The 17905-nt window shown below is 42.6% G+C and overlaps 1 protein-coding gene across 1 annotated transcript in view; it reads right to left on the bottom strand.

The window, feature by feature from the left end:
- LOC109937490 (soluble guanylate cyclase 88E-like) overlaps positions 1–17905 on the bottom strand; it is a 116899-nt gene that overhangs the window by 10819 nt on the left and 88175 nt on the right. The window contains exons 15-17 of the mRNA XM_048603942.1: positions 10056–10145; positions 9117–9263; positions 2015–2152 (exon numbers count right to left, since the gene is read on the bottom strand). Of these exons, the coding sequence (XP_048459899.1) occupies positions 2015–2152; positions 9117–9263; positions 10056–10145 (375 nt within the window). The remainder of the gene's footprint in view (positions 1–2014; positions 2153–9116; positions 9264–10055; positions 10146–17905) is intronic.

Below are 17905 nucleotides of genomic sequence, written 5' to 3'. Positions count from 1 at the left end.
CTACCTGAAGTTTAAAATCACCATGATTAATGTACTGCATTTGTTACATGCCCCCAATGTCTGCTGATTTATTCCATGTCCCACCATATAGCTGCTATGAGGGGTCCAGTAGACTCGTCTTACCAGTGTCTTTTATCCATTTTTATTTCTCATCTCTACCCATATGGATTCCACACCTTCCCATTCAACATAATTTTTGTTATTGTACTTACTCAATGCCACACCAACAATGCTACCCCACCAACCTTTCCTTTCTGTCTGTCTTATCAGAAAGTCACACACTCTTGGACATATCGTACCCAGTTTTGACCTCCTTGTAACCGTGGCTCGTAATGGCTATAAGATCATACTCACTAACCTCTATCTCTGTGATTAATTCATCTATTTTGTTCTGAATACTATGCACATTCAAATAAACAGCCATTAATTTTGCCTTTTTACCATTTATTCATCTTTTGAGATTGAGTGCATAGCATTAGCTTGGAATTGATAGCGGGCTAGGGTAAGAATTAGTGAATGGGATTAGACTGGAGTTGATAAGGGGCTCTGTAGAATCATCTAATGGGACTAGATTTTGTATGGTACAGAATTGTGTTGTTTGTGCCAATGGGATTATTTTAGGATTGACATAATGTATTGAGCAAAAAAAAACATACAGTGAGTTAAAAAGATTAGTTTATTTTTGATACAGGGTTATCTAGAGTGAGAGAATGGGATTAAATTTGGGTTAATAAAAGATCATGTCAAGTGAGCTTTTGGTACTATCTGTATTTTGGGCTTGATACAGGATAATGTTTGAGCTAATGGGAGAAGTTTTGCTTTGATATGGGGTCATGGAGAGTGATCTAATGGGTTTGTTTTAGAACTGATACAGAGTCTTGTAGAGTTGCACTAATGGAATTAGTTTGATTTGGAAACAGGGTTATTTTGAGTGAGCTAGAGGGATTATTTTGGGATTGATACAGGGTCAGGTAAAGTGACCTAATGGGATTAGGTTGGGTTTAACGGATATCTCTGCCAAGTGAACTAATGGGATTAGTTTGAGATTTATACAGGCTCCTTTAGTTTGAGTGAGTTGTGAGCATGGGTTTTGATGCATGATCGTGCGAGATTTGTGGAGACCATGTGGAGTGATTACATGGGATTTGTTTGGGTTGTTACAGGGTCACATAGAGTGAATTTGATAGTATTCATTTAGGATGACAATGTGATATATGGTGTAAACTAATGGGATTAATTTGATTTTGATACAGAGTCATGTAGAGGAAGCTAATGAGATTTGTACAGGATCATGTGGAGTGATCTATTGAGATTAGTTTGGGTTGGATACATGTTCATATAGAGTCAGCAAATGCAATTACTTTGCGGTTGTTGGAGGGGGTCTTGTCAAATGATCTAGTGGGATTACTACTGGTTTGAAACACGGTCACATAGAGTGTGCTATTGGGATTTGTTTTGAATTTGATAGATGGTCAAGTAGAGTCAGCTAAGAACATTACCTTGGAATTGATAGAGTCAATAGTGAGTAGGATTATATTGGTCTTGTTAGAAGGCTCTGTGGAGTCATCTAAAGGGAATAGATTGTGTTTTGATAGAGGTTCTTGTAGAGTGAGCTAGTGGATTTCATTTATGTTTCATACAGGGCCAATGTAACATTGTGTAGCGTGGGATAATGAAATTAGTGAGGGATTGATACATGAACGTGTTGAGTGAGGTAATGGAATTAACGAGGTCAGGGTCATCAAGAGTGAGAATCTGGGATTAATTTGAGACTGTGTTTGGAAAACTACAAGACATTCACAATGGTGTGAAAGTCTTGCAATCTCTACTTTTCCAGATTTTAGATTCCCAATTGAACCTTCTCTTTTTCAATTATAAAATGTCTCCCAGTTTCCAAGCCTTTCCTCATCAAGTCCAATCCAGGCACTTTTGATATAAATTGCCAGAATATTTAGTCCATTTCCAACAATTCCAACATCCTCCTAATCTTGAATCATCTACAGCCTGATGTTACCTTTGTGAAAGAATCCTCGTCAGTGCTGATTCCCTGCATTGACATTCCCAGTGATGCTGTTGATGTAACCATTTCCCCTCGCTGAGAGTGTTCAGAGTGAACAAGTTCCTCATCATCCAAAATGTTGGTTGGATTTATCTGGAAACGGAGACAGAGGTAGGAAAGCTGAAGCAGGAAGTTCATACTCCATCTGCTTTAGGTGGAAGGAGGAGGGGTGGCACAGTAGCTAGCTGCCTCACAGCACCAGGGACCTGGGTTCAATTCCAGCTGTGGGCGACTGTGTGAAGTTTGCATATTCTCCCCATGTCTGCGTGTGTCCCCTCTGGATGCTCCAGTTTTCTCCCACATCATAAAGATGTGCAAGCTGGGTGGATTGGTCATGCTACATAGCTTATAGTGCCCATGGATATGCAGGATAGGTGGATTAGTCATGGGAATGCAGGGTTACAGGGAGAGGGTGGGATGCTCTTCACAGGGTCAGTGTGGACTCTATGGGCCAAATGGCCTGCTTCTACATTGTTGAGATTCTATGATCCTAAGGTGGATGCAAATATAGAGTTTGAGAAGTTGGACTGTGAAGTTCTTGAACAGATTGATAGAAGAAGAATGGAGGTATTAGAAGTTTTGGAAGATTTAAAAGTGGATAAATCCCCAGGTCCAGAAAAGTTGTATCTAAGGCTGTTGCGGGAGATGAGGGAGGAAATTACAGGGGACCACTAAACAAATATCGAAGAACTTTAGGCGCTGGAACTCAGAAACAAAACCAGAAATTGCGGGAAAATCTCAACAGGTTTGGCTGCATCTGTGAACAGAAAGCAGAGTTAACATTTCAGGTCCAGTGACCCTTCTTCAGAACTTTCCTAATCACAGATGCTGCCAGATCTGCTGAGTTTTTCCAGTTATTTTGTTTAGGAAATTTACAGGGATTCTGATCCAAATTTTTAAATTATCTATGGCTGCAGGGAACAGCTAATGTGGCTCCATGTTACAAGAAGGTTTCTGGAGATAGTCCGGTGAATCTATCACCAGTGATGGGGAAACTATTAATTAAAATGAATCTCTATTTAGAGAGGCAAGATTTGATCAGGGATAGTCAGTATGACTTTGTAAGAGGGAGGTCATGTCTAACAAATCTCGTGGAATATTTCAAGGACGTGACCCTGTGTTTGGATGATGGTAGGGCAGTTGATGTAGTATTTATGGATTTCAGCAAGCCTTTAACAAGGCCCCAAATTGGAAACTGATAAAGAAGGTAATAGCTCATGGGATTCAGGGTAACTTGGTAAGATGGATCCAAGATTGACTTAGTGACAGGAGACAGAGGTTGGTGGTAGAAGGCTGCTTGTGTGACTCGAGCCCAGTGTTTTGTACTGTAACACATGAATTAGTACTGGGTCCCTTTTTATTTGTGATATTTATAAACTATGTAGATGAGAATATAGTAGGGGGGTGATAAGTAAATTTGTGGATGACACAAGGATTGGCTGGGTGGTTGACAGTGAGGAGGAAGGTGTTAGATTAGAAGAGGATGAAAATGGATTGGTCAGATGGACCAATCAGTAGAAGTTGGAATTTAACCCTGATAGATGTGAGATGATGCAGTTTCGAAGAAAGAACAAGACAAGGGATTTCTCAATGAATAGTAGAACACTAGGAAACTCAGAGGAACAGAGGGGCCTTGAGGTGCTTGTCCGCAAATCACTGAAGGTGGCAGGACAGGTTAACGAGATAGTTAAGAAGGCATATATAGGACTCTTGCTTTTATCGGTACTGGCATTGATAATAAGACGGTGAAGGGGGACATGAAGGGTTTATTTAGGCTACATCTGGAGCACTGTGTGCAGTTCTGGTCTGCGCACTATAGGAAAAATGAGCTTACACTGAAGGGGGTGCAGAGATTCACCAGGATGTCACCTGGGCTGGAACATTTTAGCAATGAAGAGAAAGTGGATAAGCTTGGGTTGTTTTCAGTGGAGCAGAGAAGGTTGAAGGGGGACCCAATAGAGGTGTATAAGATTATGGCATTGAGTATAGTAGTTGGGATGTTATGTAATAGTTGTATAAGTCATTGGTGAGGCCACACTTGGAGTGTTGTGTACAGCTTTGGTCACCCTGTTAGAAGAAAGATGTAGTTAAACTGGAAAGTGTGCAAAGAAGATTTATGAGGATGTTGCCAGGACTAGTAAGCCTGAGTTATAGGGAGAGGTTGGCCAGGATAGGACTTTATTCCTTGGAACGTAGGAGATTGAGGGGTGACCTTATTGAGATGTATAAAATCATGAGGGGTATAGATAGGATGAATGCATAAAGTCTTTTTTCCCAGGGATGGGGAATTCAAAACCAGAGGGCATCAATTTAAGGTGAGAGGGGGAAGATTTAAGAAAGACCTGAGGGGCAACTTCTTCACGCAGAGAGTGGTACGTATATGGAATGGACTGCCAGAGAAAGTGGTTGAGGCAGGTACGATAGCAAAATTTTAAAAAAACATTTGGATAGGTACAAGGATGAGAAGAGTTTAGTTGTATATGGACCAAATGTAGGTAATTGGAACTAACTGAGTGGGCACCATGGTCAGAATGGACCAGTTTGGGCCAAAGGCCTGTTTCTATGCTGTATTGCTCAATGACATTATGATTATCAGGGGCATGGACAAGGAGAATAGAAAGCTGCTGTTCCCCTTCACCAAAGGATAAATAACAAGGGGAATAATATAAAACGAAGGCTGCTGGTTTAGAGGGGAATTAAGGAAATCATTTTTTACTCAGAAGGTGGTGTATATCTGGAATGCACTGCCTATGAGGGTAGTTGAGGTGGGAAAGTTCACAATCTTTAAAAAGTACTTGACTGAGTGCTTGATATGTGAGCCTTGTGTGGGAAAGCGGGACTAATGGATATATTAGTGTATTTCTGATGGTAAAAGCTGCATCTTTTCTTTATGATTCTATATGACAGAACCAAAGAAAGATCCAAAATGGACAGAAGGAGACAGATTGACTGCACACATCCAACAATCACTACGTGTAAAATCTGCAAAGCATCATCTATGATTTCCCTTGCAAATTCTGTAAAACATTCCCTCCGTTTCCTGTCTATATCAGCCATTTGTTTTTCTTTCCATCATGGGTTGTGGACATCATTAGCACAGCCTGCATTCGGTGCAAATTTCTAATTACTTGTTTGGAGCAGCAGGAGCGCGAGCCAGGGTGCCGACGGGAAGGTAAGGTTTTTTCCTTATAAAAACTTACCTCGTGCAGCAGCGGCCTTCTTGTTTGGAAAAGCGGGTGTGTGGAGAGAATGCGAGCCAGGAAGGAACTAATATATTCGGGCATTGGCAGGGTCCGTGATGGCTCGGATCGTGTCTTCAAGATCCTTAAGGGGGAGGGTGAGCAACCAGCAGTCATGGTACACATCGCTACCAATGACATAGGTAGAAAAAGGACTGAGAATGTGAAAAATGAGTACAGAGAGTTAGGTTGGAAGCTGAAGTCCAGGACAAGCAGGGTAGTTATCTCTGGATTACTAGCATGACAACAAGGTAAGAAATAGGGAGACAGTGCAACTAAACATGTGGCTACAGGGCTGGTGTAGGAGGGAGGGCTTCCATTACGTGGATAATTGGAGCACATTCTGGGGAAGGTGAGACCTGTACAGTAAGGACAGGTTGCACCTGAACCAGAAGGGCACAAATATCCTGGGAGGGAGGTTTGCTCAAGCTATACGGGATGGTTTAAACAAGATTGGCAGGGGGTGGGGAACCGGACTTGTAATTCAGAGGATGAGGTATTCAGCCTTCCAATAGACACAACAGGGAGTGAGGGTTGTTAATAAAGAAATGCAGTCGATGAAGCATAATTGTGGACACAGAGATGGCTTGAGGTGTGTATACTTCAATGCTAGAAGTATTAGAAATAAGGCGGACGAACTTAGAGCATGGGTCAGTACTTGGAACTACGATATTGTGGCCATTACAGAAACTTGGGTACTCAGGGACAGGAATGGTTGTTGGAAGTTCCGGGATTTAGATGCTTTAAAAGAAATAGGGAACGTGGAAAGAGAGGCGGGGGAGTGGCATTGCTAGTCAGGGCTAGTATAGCAGCTATTGAAAGGCAGTTCGAGAATGATATGTCTACAGAGTCAGTTTGGGTTGAGGTCAGGAACAAGAAAGGAGCAGTCACTTTGTTGGGGGGGTGGTGTTTACAGGCCCCCTAATAGTTGCAGAGAAGTGGAGGAGTGGATTGGGAGGCAGATACTGGAAAGGTGCAGAAGTCACAGGGTTGTAGTCATGGGTGACTTCAACTTTCCAAATATTGATTGGAAACTTTTTAGTTGTAATAGTTTAGATGGAGCGGATTTTGTCCAGCGTGTTCAGGAATGATTCCTGACACAGTACGTAGATAGACAAACACGAGGAGAGGCCACTTTGGGTTTGGTGCTTAGCAATGAACCGGGCCAAGTGTTAGACCTGTTGGTAGGAGAGCATTTTGGCGGTAGCAATCATAACTCTGTTACTTTTACAATAGTCATGGAAAAGGATAGGTACATACAGCAGGGTAAGGTTTATAACTGGGGGAAGGGTAATTACAATTCTGTTAGGCAAGAACTGGGTAACATAAAATGAGAACAGATGCTGTCAGGGAAGAGCACTATTGAAATGTGGAGATTGTTTAAGGAATTCATACTGTGTGTGCTCGATATGTTTGTCCCTCACAGGCAGGGAAGATGCATTCAAGTTAGGGAGCCTCAAGAGAGGTCGAACGACTGGTTAAGAGGAAGAAGGATGCTTATATAAGGTTTAGGAAACAAGGAACGGAAAAGGCTCTAGAGGGATACAAGTTATCCAGGTAGGAGCTGAAGAAAGAGCTTAGGAGAGCTATAAGGGGGCATGAGAAAATCTTGGTAGATAGGATCAAGGAAAACCCTAAGGCTTTTTACACGTACGTGAGGAATAAGAGAATGCCCAGAGAAAGGATAGGGCCGATCAAGGATTGTAAAGGGAATTTGTGCACAGACCCTAAACAGATAGGACAGGTCCTTAATGAATACTTTTCTTCAGTATTCAGAACTGAGAGGGACCTAGTTGTAGAGGAGGACAGTGTGAAACAGTCTGGTAGGCTAGAACAGGTCGATGTTAGTAAGGAAGATGTGCTAGGAATTTTGAGGAACTTGAAGATTGATAAGTCCCCCGGGCCGGATGGGATTTATCCAAGGATTCTATGGGAAGCAAGGGAAGAGATCACAGGGCCTTTGGCAATGATCTTTTCGTCCTCACTGTCCACGGGTATAGTGCCGGAAGATTGGAGAAAGGCAAACATCATTCCCTTGTTCAAAAAAGGAAATAGGGGTAACCCCGGAAATTACAGGCCAGTTAGTCTTACGTCAGTGGTGGGCAAATTATTGGAAAGGGCTCTGAGAGATAGGATTTATAATCACTTGGAAAGGCGCAGCTTGATTCGTGATAGTCAGCATGGATTTGTGAGGGGTAGATCATGCCTCACAAACCTTATTGAATTCTCTGAAGAGGTGACCAAACACGTGGATGAAGGTAGACCAGTGGATGTGGTATACATGGATTTAAGTAAGGCGTTTGATAAGGTTCCCCATGGCAGAAAGTAGGAGACAATGGGATAGGGGGAAATATGGCAGATTGGATTCAGAATTGGCTGATTCTTAGAAGACAAAAGGTGATAGTGGACAGAAAATATTCAACATGGTGCTCAGTTATGAGTGGTATACCACAAAGATCTGTTCTGGGTCCTCTTCTATTTGTGATTTTTGTAAATGATTTGGATGTAGGAGTGGAAGGGTGAATTAGTAAGTTCATGGACAATACGAAGGTGAGTCAAGTTGTGGATAGTGCGGAGGGCTGTTCTAGGTTACAAAGGGACATTAATAGGATGCAGAGCTGGGCTGAGAAGTGGCAGATGGAATTTAACCCTGAAAAGTGTGACGTGATTCATTTTAGAAGGACAAATTTGAAAGCAGAATACAGGGTTAAAGATTCTTGGCAGTGTGGAGGAGCAGAGGGATCTTGGGATTCATGTCCACAGTTCCCTGAAAGCTGCCACCCAGGTGGATAGAGTTGTTAAGAAGGCGTATGGTGTGTTAGCTTTCACTAATAGAGGGATTGAGTTCAAGAGCCATGAAGTTGTGCTCCAACTATACAAAAGCCTGGTTCGGCCACATCTGGAGTATTGTGTCCAGTTCTGGTTGCCTCGTTACAGGAAAGATGTGGAAGCATTGGAAAAGGTGCAGAGGAGATTTACCAGGATGTTACCTGGAATGGAGGGAAGGTCTTACGAGGAAAGGTTGAGAGAGCTAGGGCTTTTCTCTTTTGAACGACAAAGGATGAGAGGTGACTTGATAGAGGTGTACGAAATGATCAGAGGTATAGATAGAGTGGACAGTCAGAGACTTTTTCCCAGGGTGGAGGTAGCTATTATGAGGGGGCACAGTTTTAAAGTGAGTGGAGGTAGATATAGGGGAGACGTCAGAGGTAGGTTCTTTACTCAGAGAGTGGTCGGGACGTGGAATGCATTGCCAGAGAGGTAGTGAAGACGGCCTCATTAGGGGATTTAAGCGGCCATTAGATAGGTATATGGATGATAGTATAAGGTAGGAGTGGAGGTTAGATAGTCCTTAGGATTAGGGTAAAAGTTCGGCACAACATCGTGGGCCGAAGGGCCTGTACTGTGCTGTACTTTTCTATGTTCTATGTTCTATGTACCCTTGAACGGAGTGACTTGTTCAGTCGTATCAGAGGGCAGTCAAGAATAACTGTGGGTTTGTAGTCACATATAGGCCAAAACAGGTAATGATGACAGATTATCTTGCCTAAAGGACTTTAGTGAAGCAAATGGGTTCTTACAAAAACTGATGAGAGTTTCATGGTCACTGGACCTGAAACATTGAGTTTGATTTGTCTCCACAGACACTTCTAGACCCACTGAGTTTTTAAAGCAATTTCTGTTTTTGCCTCTGGATTACTAGTCCAATGACATTAACACAACACTAACAATCTTAGGGCTTGGTACAAATGTAACCAGCTATTCAGAGCTCTCTCCTCACATCGGTGTATTAGTTATGTAGACAGTGGATGCCTCACCAACTCCCGCTTTCCACCCAGCGATGATTCTGGTGTTAGTGTTGTCATGCTGATTGCTTGAGTGTCAAACTGTGGGCAGGCTGCCTGTGCATTCCCATCCTTATCCCTCTTCCCTTTCAGCCAGTATGTTTCAATCTCCACATTCCCCTCGAAAGAAGCAGAACGTGGAGTTAGACAGAACACAAAAGAAACAATAGTAATATGCCAGTGTGCTATCGAGTCCCAGACCCTATCCAGTGTTACATCTCAGTTCCGGTGCTCTAGCATAGTCTCAGTGTCTGTCCAGTGCTTCGCCTCTGGCCAGTGCTCTGTCCTAGTGCCAAGTTCTGCCCAGTACCATCTCTGCCTCAGTCCTCTGACCAGTGTTACATATCAGTACCAGTTCTCTGCCCCATGCCCTGTCCAAATCTCAGTGCTCTGCCTCGTTTACAGTGTCACACACACAAAGACACCCAAAGTTACAGTGTTGCACGTGTACTAACTGACTGACTGTCTCCACTACTTCCACTACAGGTGTCTGACTCTTCCAACCTGATTCCTATATGTCCTAACCCACTTCTGCCACTCCAATCCCATCCTAACTTACCCATGTTAGTCCAGAGCCTCCATACAGGCTGCCATCCTCCTGCTCCCCTTCCCTGTATCCTCCAGTTAAACAAAGGAAATGCACTGATCTCAGATACAACTGCATAATGACAAATGGTTCACAGCCCCATCAACTTCTTGTGGGCAAATTGAAATCTTGGCTAAAACCTATTCAAGTCACCCCACGACTCCCTTGTTGCCTCATGAAACCTAACTTTCAGGAAAGTTTGTGCATTTGAAAAACATATTGTCTAAACACAATGTTAGCCAGACAGACCTTAGTTAGAAACAGATGATATCTCAATTCCAAGCCTCATTGACAGTATGAGCCCTTGAAGGTGGTCAGAACTGTACCTTTATAGTTATCATGCCCCGTCGCTCAAAGATGAATGGGCTGTCTATAAGGTGCTCGTAGGTGGCGCCACTCAACTGTATGTGCATCTCCTGAGAGGAGAATTGGAAATAACGGTGGAAGGTTATATATTGAAACAACAACTGAAACTTCAGAGAATGGGAACAATAATATTGTGCTGTCTCAACAGGAAAACTCCACAGTATAATCCACAATGACAGAGTATTGCAGCACTGTGATTCACTGTAACACAGTAAAATGCAGAACATAGAACAGTACAGCACAGTCAGCAGTCTATGCCTGTGCTGACCATGATGCCATTCTAAATTAATCTCATCTGTCTGCATATGCTCGATATCCGTCTGTTCTCTTGACTGTCTAAGTGCCTCTTAAACATTGCTATCATATCTGCTTCTACCACTCCTCTGGCAGCACATTCCAGGCACCTACCACCCTTTGTGTAAACAATTTCTCTTGCATATCTCCTTTAAACTTACCCCTTCTCACCTTAAACCTATGCCGTCTAGTACTTGACATTTCCACCCTGGTAAAAAGACTCCAACTATCCACTCTATCCATGCCTCTCATAATTTTATATACTTTTGTCAGGTCACCCCCTCAGCCTCTGACGCCCTAGTGAAAACAATCCAAGTTTGTCCAATCTCTGCTTATAGCTAATATGCTCCAATGCGAGCAACATCCTAGTAAACCTCTTTGCACCCTTTCAAAAGCCTCCAAATCCTTACTACGTTATGGTGACCAGAACTGCACACAGTACTCCAAATGTGACCTACTTAAAGTCTCATACAACTGCAATATGACTTGCCAACTTTTATACTCTAAGCCCTGACCAATGAAGGCAAGTATACTGTACTACTTCTTTACCACCTTATCCATTTTGGTCAGCACTGCTGCCTCACAGCAAAAGGCACCCAGGTTCGATTCCACCCTCGAGTAACTGTCTGTGTGGAGATTGCACATTCTTCCCGTGTCTGCGTGGGGTTCCTCCGGGTGTTCTGGTTTTCTCCCACAGTCTAAAGATGTGCAGGTTAGGTGGATTGGCCATGCTAAATTGCCCCTAGTGTTCAGGGATGTGCACATTAGGTGGGTTATAGGGGGATGGGTCTGGGTGGGATGCTCTGAGGGTCAGTGTGGACTTGTTGGGCCGAAGAGCCCGTTTCCACACTGTAGGGATTCTATGATTCTCTGAATACGCTACATGCCACGAGCTCAGCAACACCCCAGGCCTGCATAAAGTATAAAGGCTGTCCACCAGCTTAAGAACAAGGCTGCTGGAGCACTGAGGCATTGAAGTGTGGAGACAAAGAGTTCCTGCTGCAATTACACATCCTTCCTTCCTTACCTAGAAAGAGTAGGGTATCCCTTGAGAGCTCCGAGATGCTACAGTCACTATTTTGTATTCTTCCCTTATTAGATCTCCCAAAATGCATCACCCCATACTTATCAGAATTAAATTCCATCTACCATTGCTCTGACCAAATTACCAGCAATATCAGACGGTAGCCTCAGACAATCCTCCTCACAATCAACAACAGCACAACTTTTTGTGTCATATGCAAGCTTACTAATTAAACCTTCTACATTAATGTCCAAGTTGTTAACATACATAACAAATGTCAAGAATTCTAGCATCGATCCCTATGGTACACTGCTGGTCACAGGCTTCAATTACAAAAACAGCCTCCACCATCACCTGCTATTTGTAAGCCAGTTTTGAATCCAGTTTACCAACTTGCCTTGGGTACCATGGGCACTCATCTTTTGGACCAACCTTCTATATGGGACCTTGTCAAAAGCCAAATAGAAGTCCATGTAAACCACATTAACTGTATTACTGTCATCAGTATACATCATAAGCTTTTTTTAAAAAACTCTCATCCATTCAGGGTGGCACGGTGGCTCAGTGGCTCAGTGGTTAGCACTGCTGCCTCACAGTGCCAGGAACCCAGGTTCAATTCCACCCTTGGGTGACTTTCTGTGTGGAGTTTGCACGTTCTCTGTGTGGGTTTCTCCAGGTACTCCAGTTTCCTCCCACAGTCCAAAGATGCGCAGGCTAGGTGGATTGCCCATGCTAAATTGTCCACACTGTTCAGGAATGTGTAGATTAGGTGGATGGGATGCTCTGAGGGTCAGTGTGGACTTGTTGGGCTGAAGGGCCTGTTTCCACACTGTAGGGATTCTATGATCATATATTTAGTCACCTTTCATAAAACTTAATCACTCCCTCCATAAAATCCGTGCTGACTATCCCTGATCAATTCCTACATTTCCAAGCGTTGTTTAATCCTGTCCTTATGAACTTTTTCCAATAATTTCCCTGACATCAGACTAACTGGCCAGTATAATTACCTTGCCTATCTCTGCTTCTCATCTTGGACAAAAGAACTATATAAGATATTCTCAAGTCATCTGTCACATTGCTTGTGGCTAATAAAGTAATAGATAACTCCGCAAAGGACCTGACTTTGTTACTTTACATCAGGCCCTGGGTTTAATGCACCTGTATGCCAGTTGATACATCTAATAGATCCTCCTTACTAATATTACATGTTCTAGAACCTGACCATCCAAACTGAAATCCCTGGTTACAATGTCTTTACTCTGTGAATACAGATGAGAAGTAAACATTTAAGGCCTGACCCATGTCCACTGGCTCCACGAACAGGTTGCTTCATTGGTATCTAATGGATCCCACCCTTTCCCTGGAATCCTGCCACTCTTAGTATACTTATAAAATGTACTTATACTTATAAATCCCATCTGTCAAAGATATTTTGTGGACTGTCTTTGCCCTCCTAATTTCCTTTTTATAGAACCCCTACACTCTCTATACTTTTGAAGGGCTTCCCCTGTTTTTAATGCACTGTACCTGACATAAGCTTCCTTTTTTTACTTTTCAAACTCGCGATACCCTTGGATTTGCTGCCCTTGCCCTTCACTTTTAGAGGAATATGCTGGCCCTGAATTCTCATGAAACTACTTTTAAAACACTCTCACTTTCCAGATGTAGACTTATGTGTTAGTAGCTGCTACCAGTCTACATTTGCCAGATCCTGTCTCAAGATTGAAATTGGCCTTCCTCCAGTTAAGACACTTAACTTCTGCATTTTCTTTATCCCTTTCCATAATGATTTTGAAACTTAGAGTAATGATCACCATCCCAATTTGCCAGCTGATCAATGTTGGACTGTAACCTGAAACCATCCTCCTCACTACCAACACCAATTTTTGTGCAATCTGCACATTTACGAATTAAACATTTGACATTCACACCCAAGTCATAGTTAAGTGTTTGTTCATCAGCATAGATGTGGCAAAGCAAAAGGCCAGTTTATTTGCTCGTATGAATATGTAATTCACCGTAACAAAGTAATTCAGCATTGTAATTCATGACAATAGTGTTACACAGCACTGTAACGCTAGAGCAATTCAGAATTAATTCACAGTAACAGAGCAGAGCATTAAGGGAAAGAAAACAATGTACAAAAGTTGCAGAGTTACTTTCATCTAGAGTGCCATCCATTGTGTCTAAGTTGCCACCTACTGCATAGAAAGGGACACACTGACTGCACCATGATGTACATTGGAAAACATAGCAATGACTGTTGCAGTATCTCCTCATTTTGCCTTTAAGAGTCAACAACAACTTTGACTTATACTGGGTTTTTTACAGATTGAAATATTTCAACAGAGCCTGAGCCAAGATAGTGATATTAAGCCAGATGACCAAAGACCCTGTAGAAGAGGTCAGTTTTATGGTGTGGCTTCATGGTGGGAAGTGAGATTAAGAGGCAGGAAGTGTAAAACGTAGGAGCAGGAGAAGGCCGTTTAACCCTTCAAGCCTACTCCACTATTTGATAAGATCATGACTGACCTTGCTGCATTCTCACTTTCCTGACTTTCCCCATCATCCTTGACTCTTTTCTCTATCAAAAATCTGTAATTTTAAAGACTTAGCTTCAACTACCTTATGGGAAAAGAGTTTCACTGACTAACAACTCAAAGAAAAGAATCTCTTCTTTTAAAGGAGCGATTTTTATTCTTAAACTATGCCTCCTGATCCTAATTCCCCCCATGACAGAAACATCCTCTCAGCATCCACTCTGCCAAGTCCTTTCAAACCTTAAGTGTTTCAATAAGATCACCTCTCATTCTTCTAAACTCCAAAAGATATACATCTAATCTGCTTAACATTTGATCAGAAGACAATTCCCTTCGACCTCTGGAGAAATGGGATTAATGTAGATGGGTTGGTGCAGACACTTCTGTGCTGTATGACTCCATGACCCAAAGAATGAGTCAAGTGAAACTTCCATAAACTGCATCTCAAGCAATTATATATTTTATTTTCAAATAAAGTGATCAAAATTGTACACAGTACTCCAGATGTGGACTAACTAAGAACTTGTAGAGCTGCAGTAAAGCTTTCCTACTTTATATTCTATTTCCCTTACAATAAATGTTAACATTTACCTTCCTAATCATTTGACGTACCTGCATACTAACTTCATGTGATTCATGAGCTAGGACACACAGATCCCTCAGTACCCCAGAGTTCTGCAATCTCTGTCTATTTAAATAATATGTTGCTTTTCTGTTCTCCCTGTCAAAATGGACAATTTCTCACAGATACACGCATGATATTCCAACTGTTAAATTTTGCCTATTCACTTAAACTGTTCATATCCCTTTGTAAATACTCAGCCTCTTCTTGATAAGTTTACTTTCCCATCTATTTTGGTGTCATTGTCAAATTTAGCAAGAAGACAATAGTAAAAGATTGTTAATGGCTGAAGACCCAGCATTCATCCATGTAGAACTCAGTCATTGCATCTTTTCAACCCAAAAGAGACCCCTTTATCCTAACTCTGCTTCTTGTTCATGGACCAATCCCATATCCATGATAATTATGTTACACACTATATCATACCCTTTTAACTTATGGAACAATCTATGACATGGCCCTTTAGGAAGTGTCTCTTAGAAAGAACTGCTTGATACTCAATTGTGAGGGGGACAGACAGGAGATTCTGTGGCCGTAGAAGACACACCAGGATGGTGTGTTGCCTCCCGGGTGCCAGGGTCAAGGATGTCTCTGACCAGTTGCAGAACATTCTGAAGGAGGAGGGTGAACAGCCAGAGGTCATTGCGCGCATCAGTACAAATGTCATAGGTAGACAAAGGGATGGGGTCCTGCAAAATGGGTATAGGGAATTAGGTAAGAAGTTAAAAAAACAGGACCTCAAGGGTAGTGATCTCTGGATTACTCCCAGTGCCACCCGCCAGTGAGGATAGAAATAGAAAGATAGGCCAGATGAATGCAATGCTGAGGAGTTGGTGTCGGGAGCAGGGTTTTCAGTTCATGGATCATTGGGATCTCTTCTGGGGTAGAGGTGAGCTGTACAAAAGGGATTGGTTGTACTTGAACCGGAGGGAGTCCAATATCCTCACGGGGAGACCTGCTAGTGTTACCCGGGACGGTTTAAACTAGTTTGGCAGGTGGCTGGGACTCTGAATAAGGGAGGGGCCATCAAGAAGTCAGGTGAAAATACCTTAGCTGTCAAGAGCAAGTTTACTAGTCAGGATAGCCAGGGGCACAGTAAAGGGAGGGAAAAGACTTCTAGTTTAAATTGCATTTAGTTCAACGTACGAGGCTTGACTGGTAAGGCAGATGAGCTCAGAGCATGGATTGGCTGTGGGGACTGGGATATTATAGCCATATCAGAAACCTGGCTGAGAGAATGGCAGGATTGGCAGCTCAATGTTCCAGGATACAGAAGCTGCAGGCGTCACAGAAGTACAAGTAAGCGAGGAGGGGGAGTTGACCTTTCGATAAGGGAAGACATAACAACAGTGCTTACAGAGGATATTCGTAAGGAGTCATCAAATGAGGCCGTATGGTTAGAACTTAGAAACAAGAAGGGGATGGTCACTCTGTTGGGACTGTATTAGAGACCCCCAAAAGAGCTAGCAGGGACTAGAGGAACAGATATGTAGAGAGATTGCAGTTATCTGTAGGGATGATAGTGTAGTATTGGTTGGGGATTTTAATTTCCTCTGTATTGGCTGGTCCACCCACAGTGTAAAAGGCCTGGGTGGGTGGAATTTGTCAAATGTGTCCAAAAAAGTTTCCTAAATTAATATGTAGAGGGCCCTACTCGGGAGGGTGCAACACTTGCCCTTCTCTTCGGGGGAGAAGGTCAGGCAAGGACTGGAGTGTCATTCGGAGAACACTTTGGGTCCAGTGTCTATAATTCTCTTAATTTTAATATAGTTGTGGAAAAAGATAGGACAGGTCCACAGGTTAAGGTGCTGAACTGGAGCAGGGCCAATTTTGGGGCCATTAGGCAGAATCTAGCAGAGGTCGATTGGGTGAGTCTGTTTGAAGGAAAAGGAACGACTGGCAAATGGGAGGCTTTTAAAAGTTTCATATCAAGAGTCCAGGGACAGTAAGGGATATTAAGGCACTGGTCAGGAAAAAGAAGAAAGCATACATTGGGTTTAAGCTATCTGGCTCAAGTGAATCCCTAAATGACTATAAAAAGTGTAGGAGCACACTCAAGACGGAAATCAGAGGAGCAAAAAGAGGGTATGAGATGGATCTGGCAAATAAGGTTAAAGATAATCACAAGAGGTTCTATAGCTATATTAAGAGTAAGAGGGTAGCTAAGGATAGAATAGGTCCTCTTAAAGATCAGCATGGCCATCTATGTGTGGAACCACAGGAGATGGGGCAGATTTTTAATGAATATTTCTCCTCAGTGTTTACTGAGGAGACAATCATGGATGCTAAGGAAATAAGGGAAACATGTAGGGATGTCTTGGACCACATACAAGCTACCAGAGAGGAGGTGTTTGCAGCCTTAAAACACATTAAGGTGGATAAATCCCTTGGGCCTGATCAAGTCCATTCTTGAATGTTGTGGAAGACTAGGGAAGAAATTGCAAAGGTCCTTACAGAGATTTTTGCTTCATCTTTAGCCTCTGGTGAAGTTCCAGAAGACTGGAAGGTGGCTAATGTTGTTCCATTGTTTAAGAAAGGTAGCAAAGACAAGCCAGGGAACTACAGGCCAGTGAGCCTGACATCAGTGATAGGCAAGTTATTGGAGAGGAAACTGAGGGACAGGATCAACCAACATTTGGATAGTTAAGATCTGATTAGGGATAGTCAGCATGGATTTGTGTGTAGGAAGACATGTCTGACAAATCTTTTAGAGTTTTTCAAAGAGGTAACGAAGAGGATGGATGACGGTGGGGCAGTGGATGTTGTCGAGATGGACTTTAGTAAGGTCTCTGACAATGTCCGGCACAGCAGGCTGGTCACAAAGTCTAGGTCGCATGAAATCTAGGGAGAGCAAGCTAATTGGATTCAAAACTGACTCAATGGTAGGAAGCAGATGGTGATAGTTGAAGGTTGTTTCTCAGACTGGAGACCTGTGACTAGTGGTGTGCCACAGGGGTTAGTGCTGGGAACTTTGTTATTTACATAAATGATCTGGATGTGAATGTGCAAGGCACGATCAATAAGTTTGCAGATGATACAAAATTAGGAGGTAATGTTGATATAGAAGAAGGTTATCAAAAATTACAGAGGGATCTTGATCAGATGGGGAAGTGGGCTGAGGATGTGCAAATGCAAATCAATACAGATAAGTGTGAGGTGTTAAACTTTAGAAAGTCAAATCAAGGTCTTATACAATAAACGATAAAGTCCTGAGGAGTGTTGTGGAACAGAGGTACCTAGGAGTACAAGAACATAGTTCTTTGAAAGCGATGTCACAGGTGGACAGGGTGGTGAAGAAAGCATTTAGCATGCTGCCCTTCATCAGTT

The sequence above is a fragment of the Rhincodon typus genome, chromosome 12 (assembly GCF_021869965.1).
Source record: "Rhincodon typus isolate 14 chromosome 12, sRhiTyp1.1, whole genome shotgun sequence".
Lineage (NCBI taxonomy): Eukaryota > Metazoa > Chordata > Chondrichthyes > Orectolobiformes > Rhincodontidae > Rhincodon > Rhincodon typus.
Note: the sequence above shows the minus strand (reverse complement) of the source record. Positions and strands in the feature narration are given on the sequence as shown.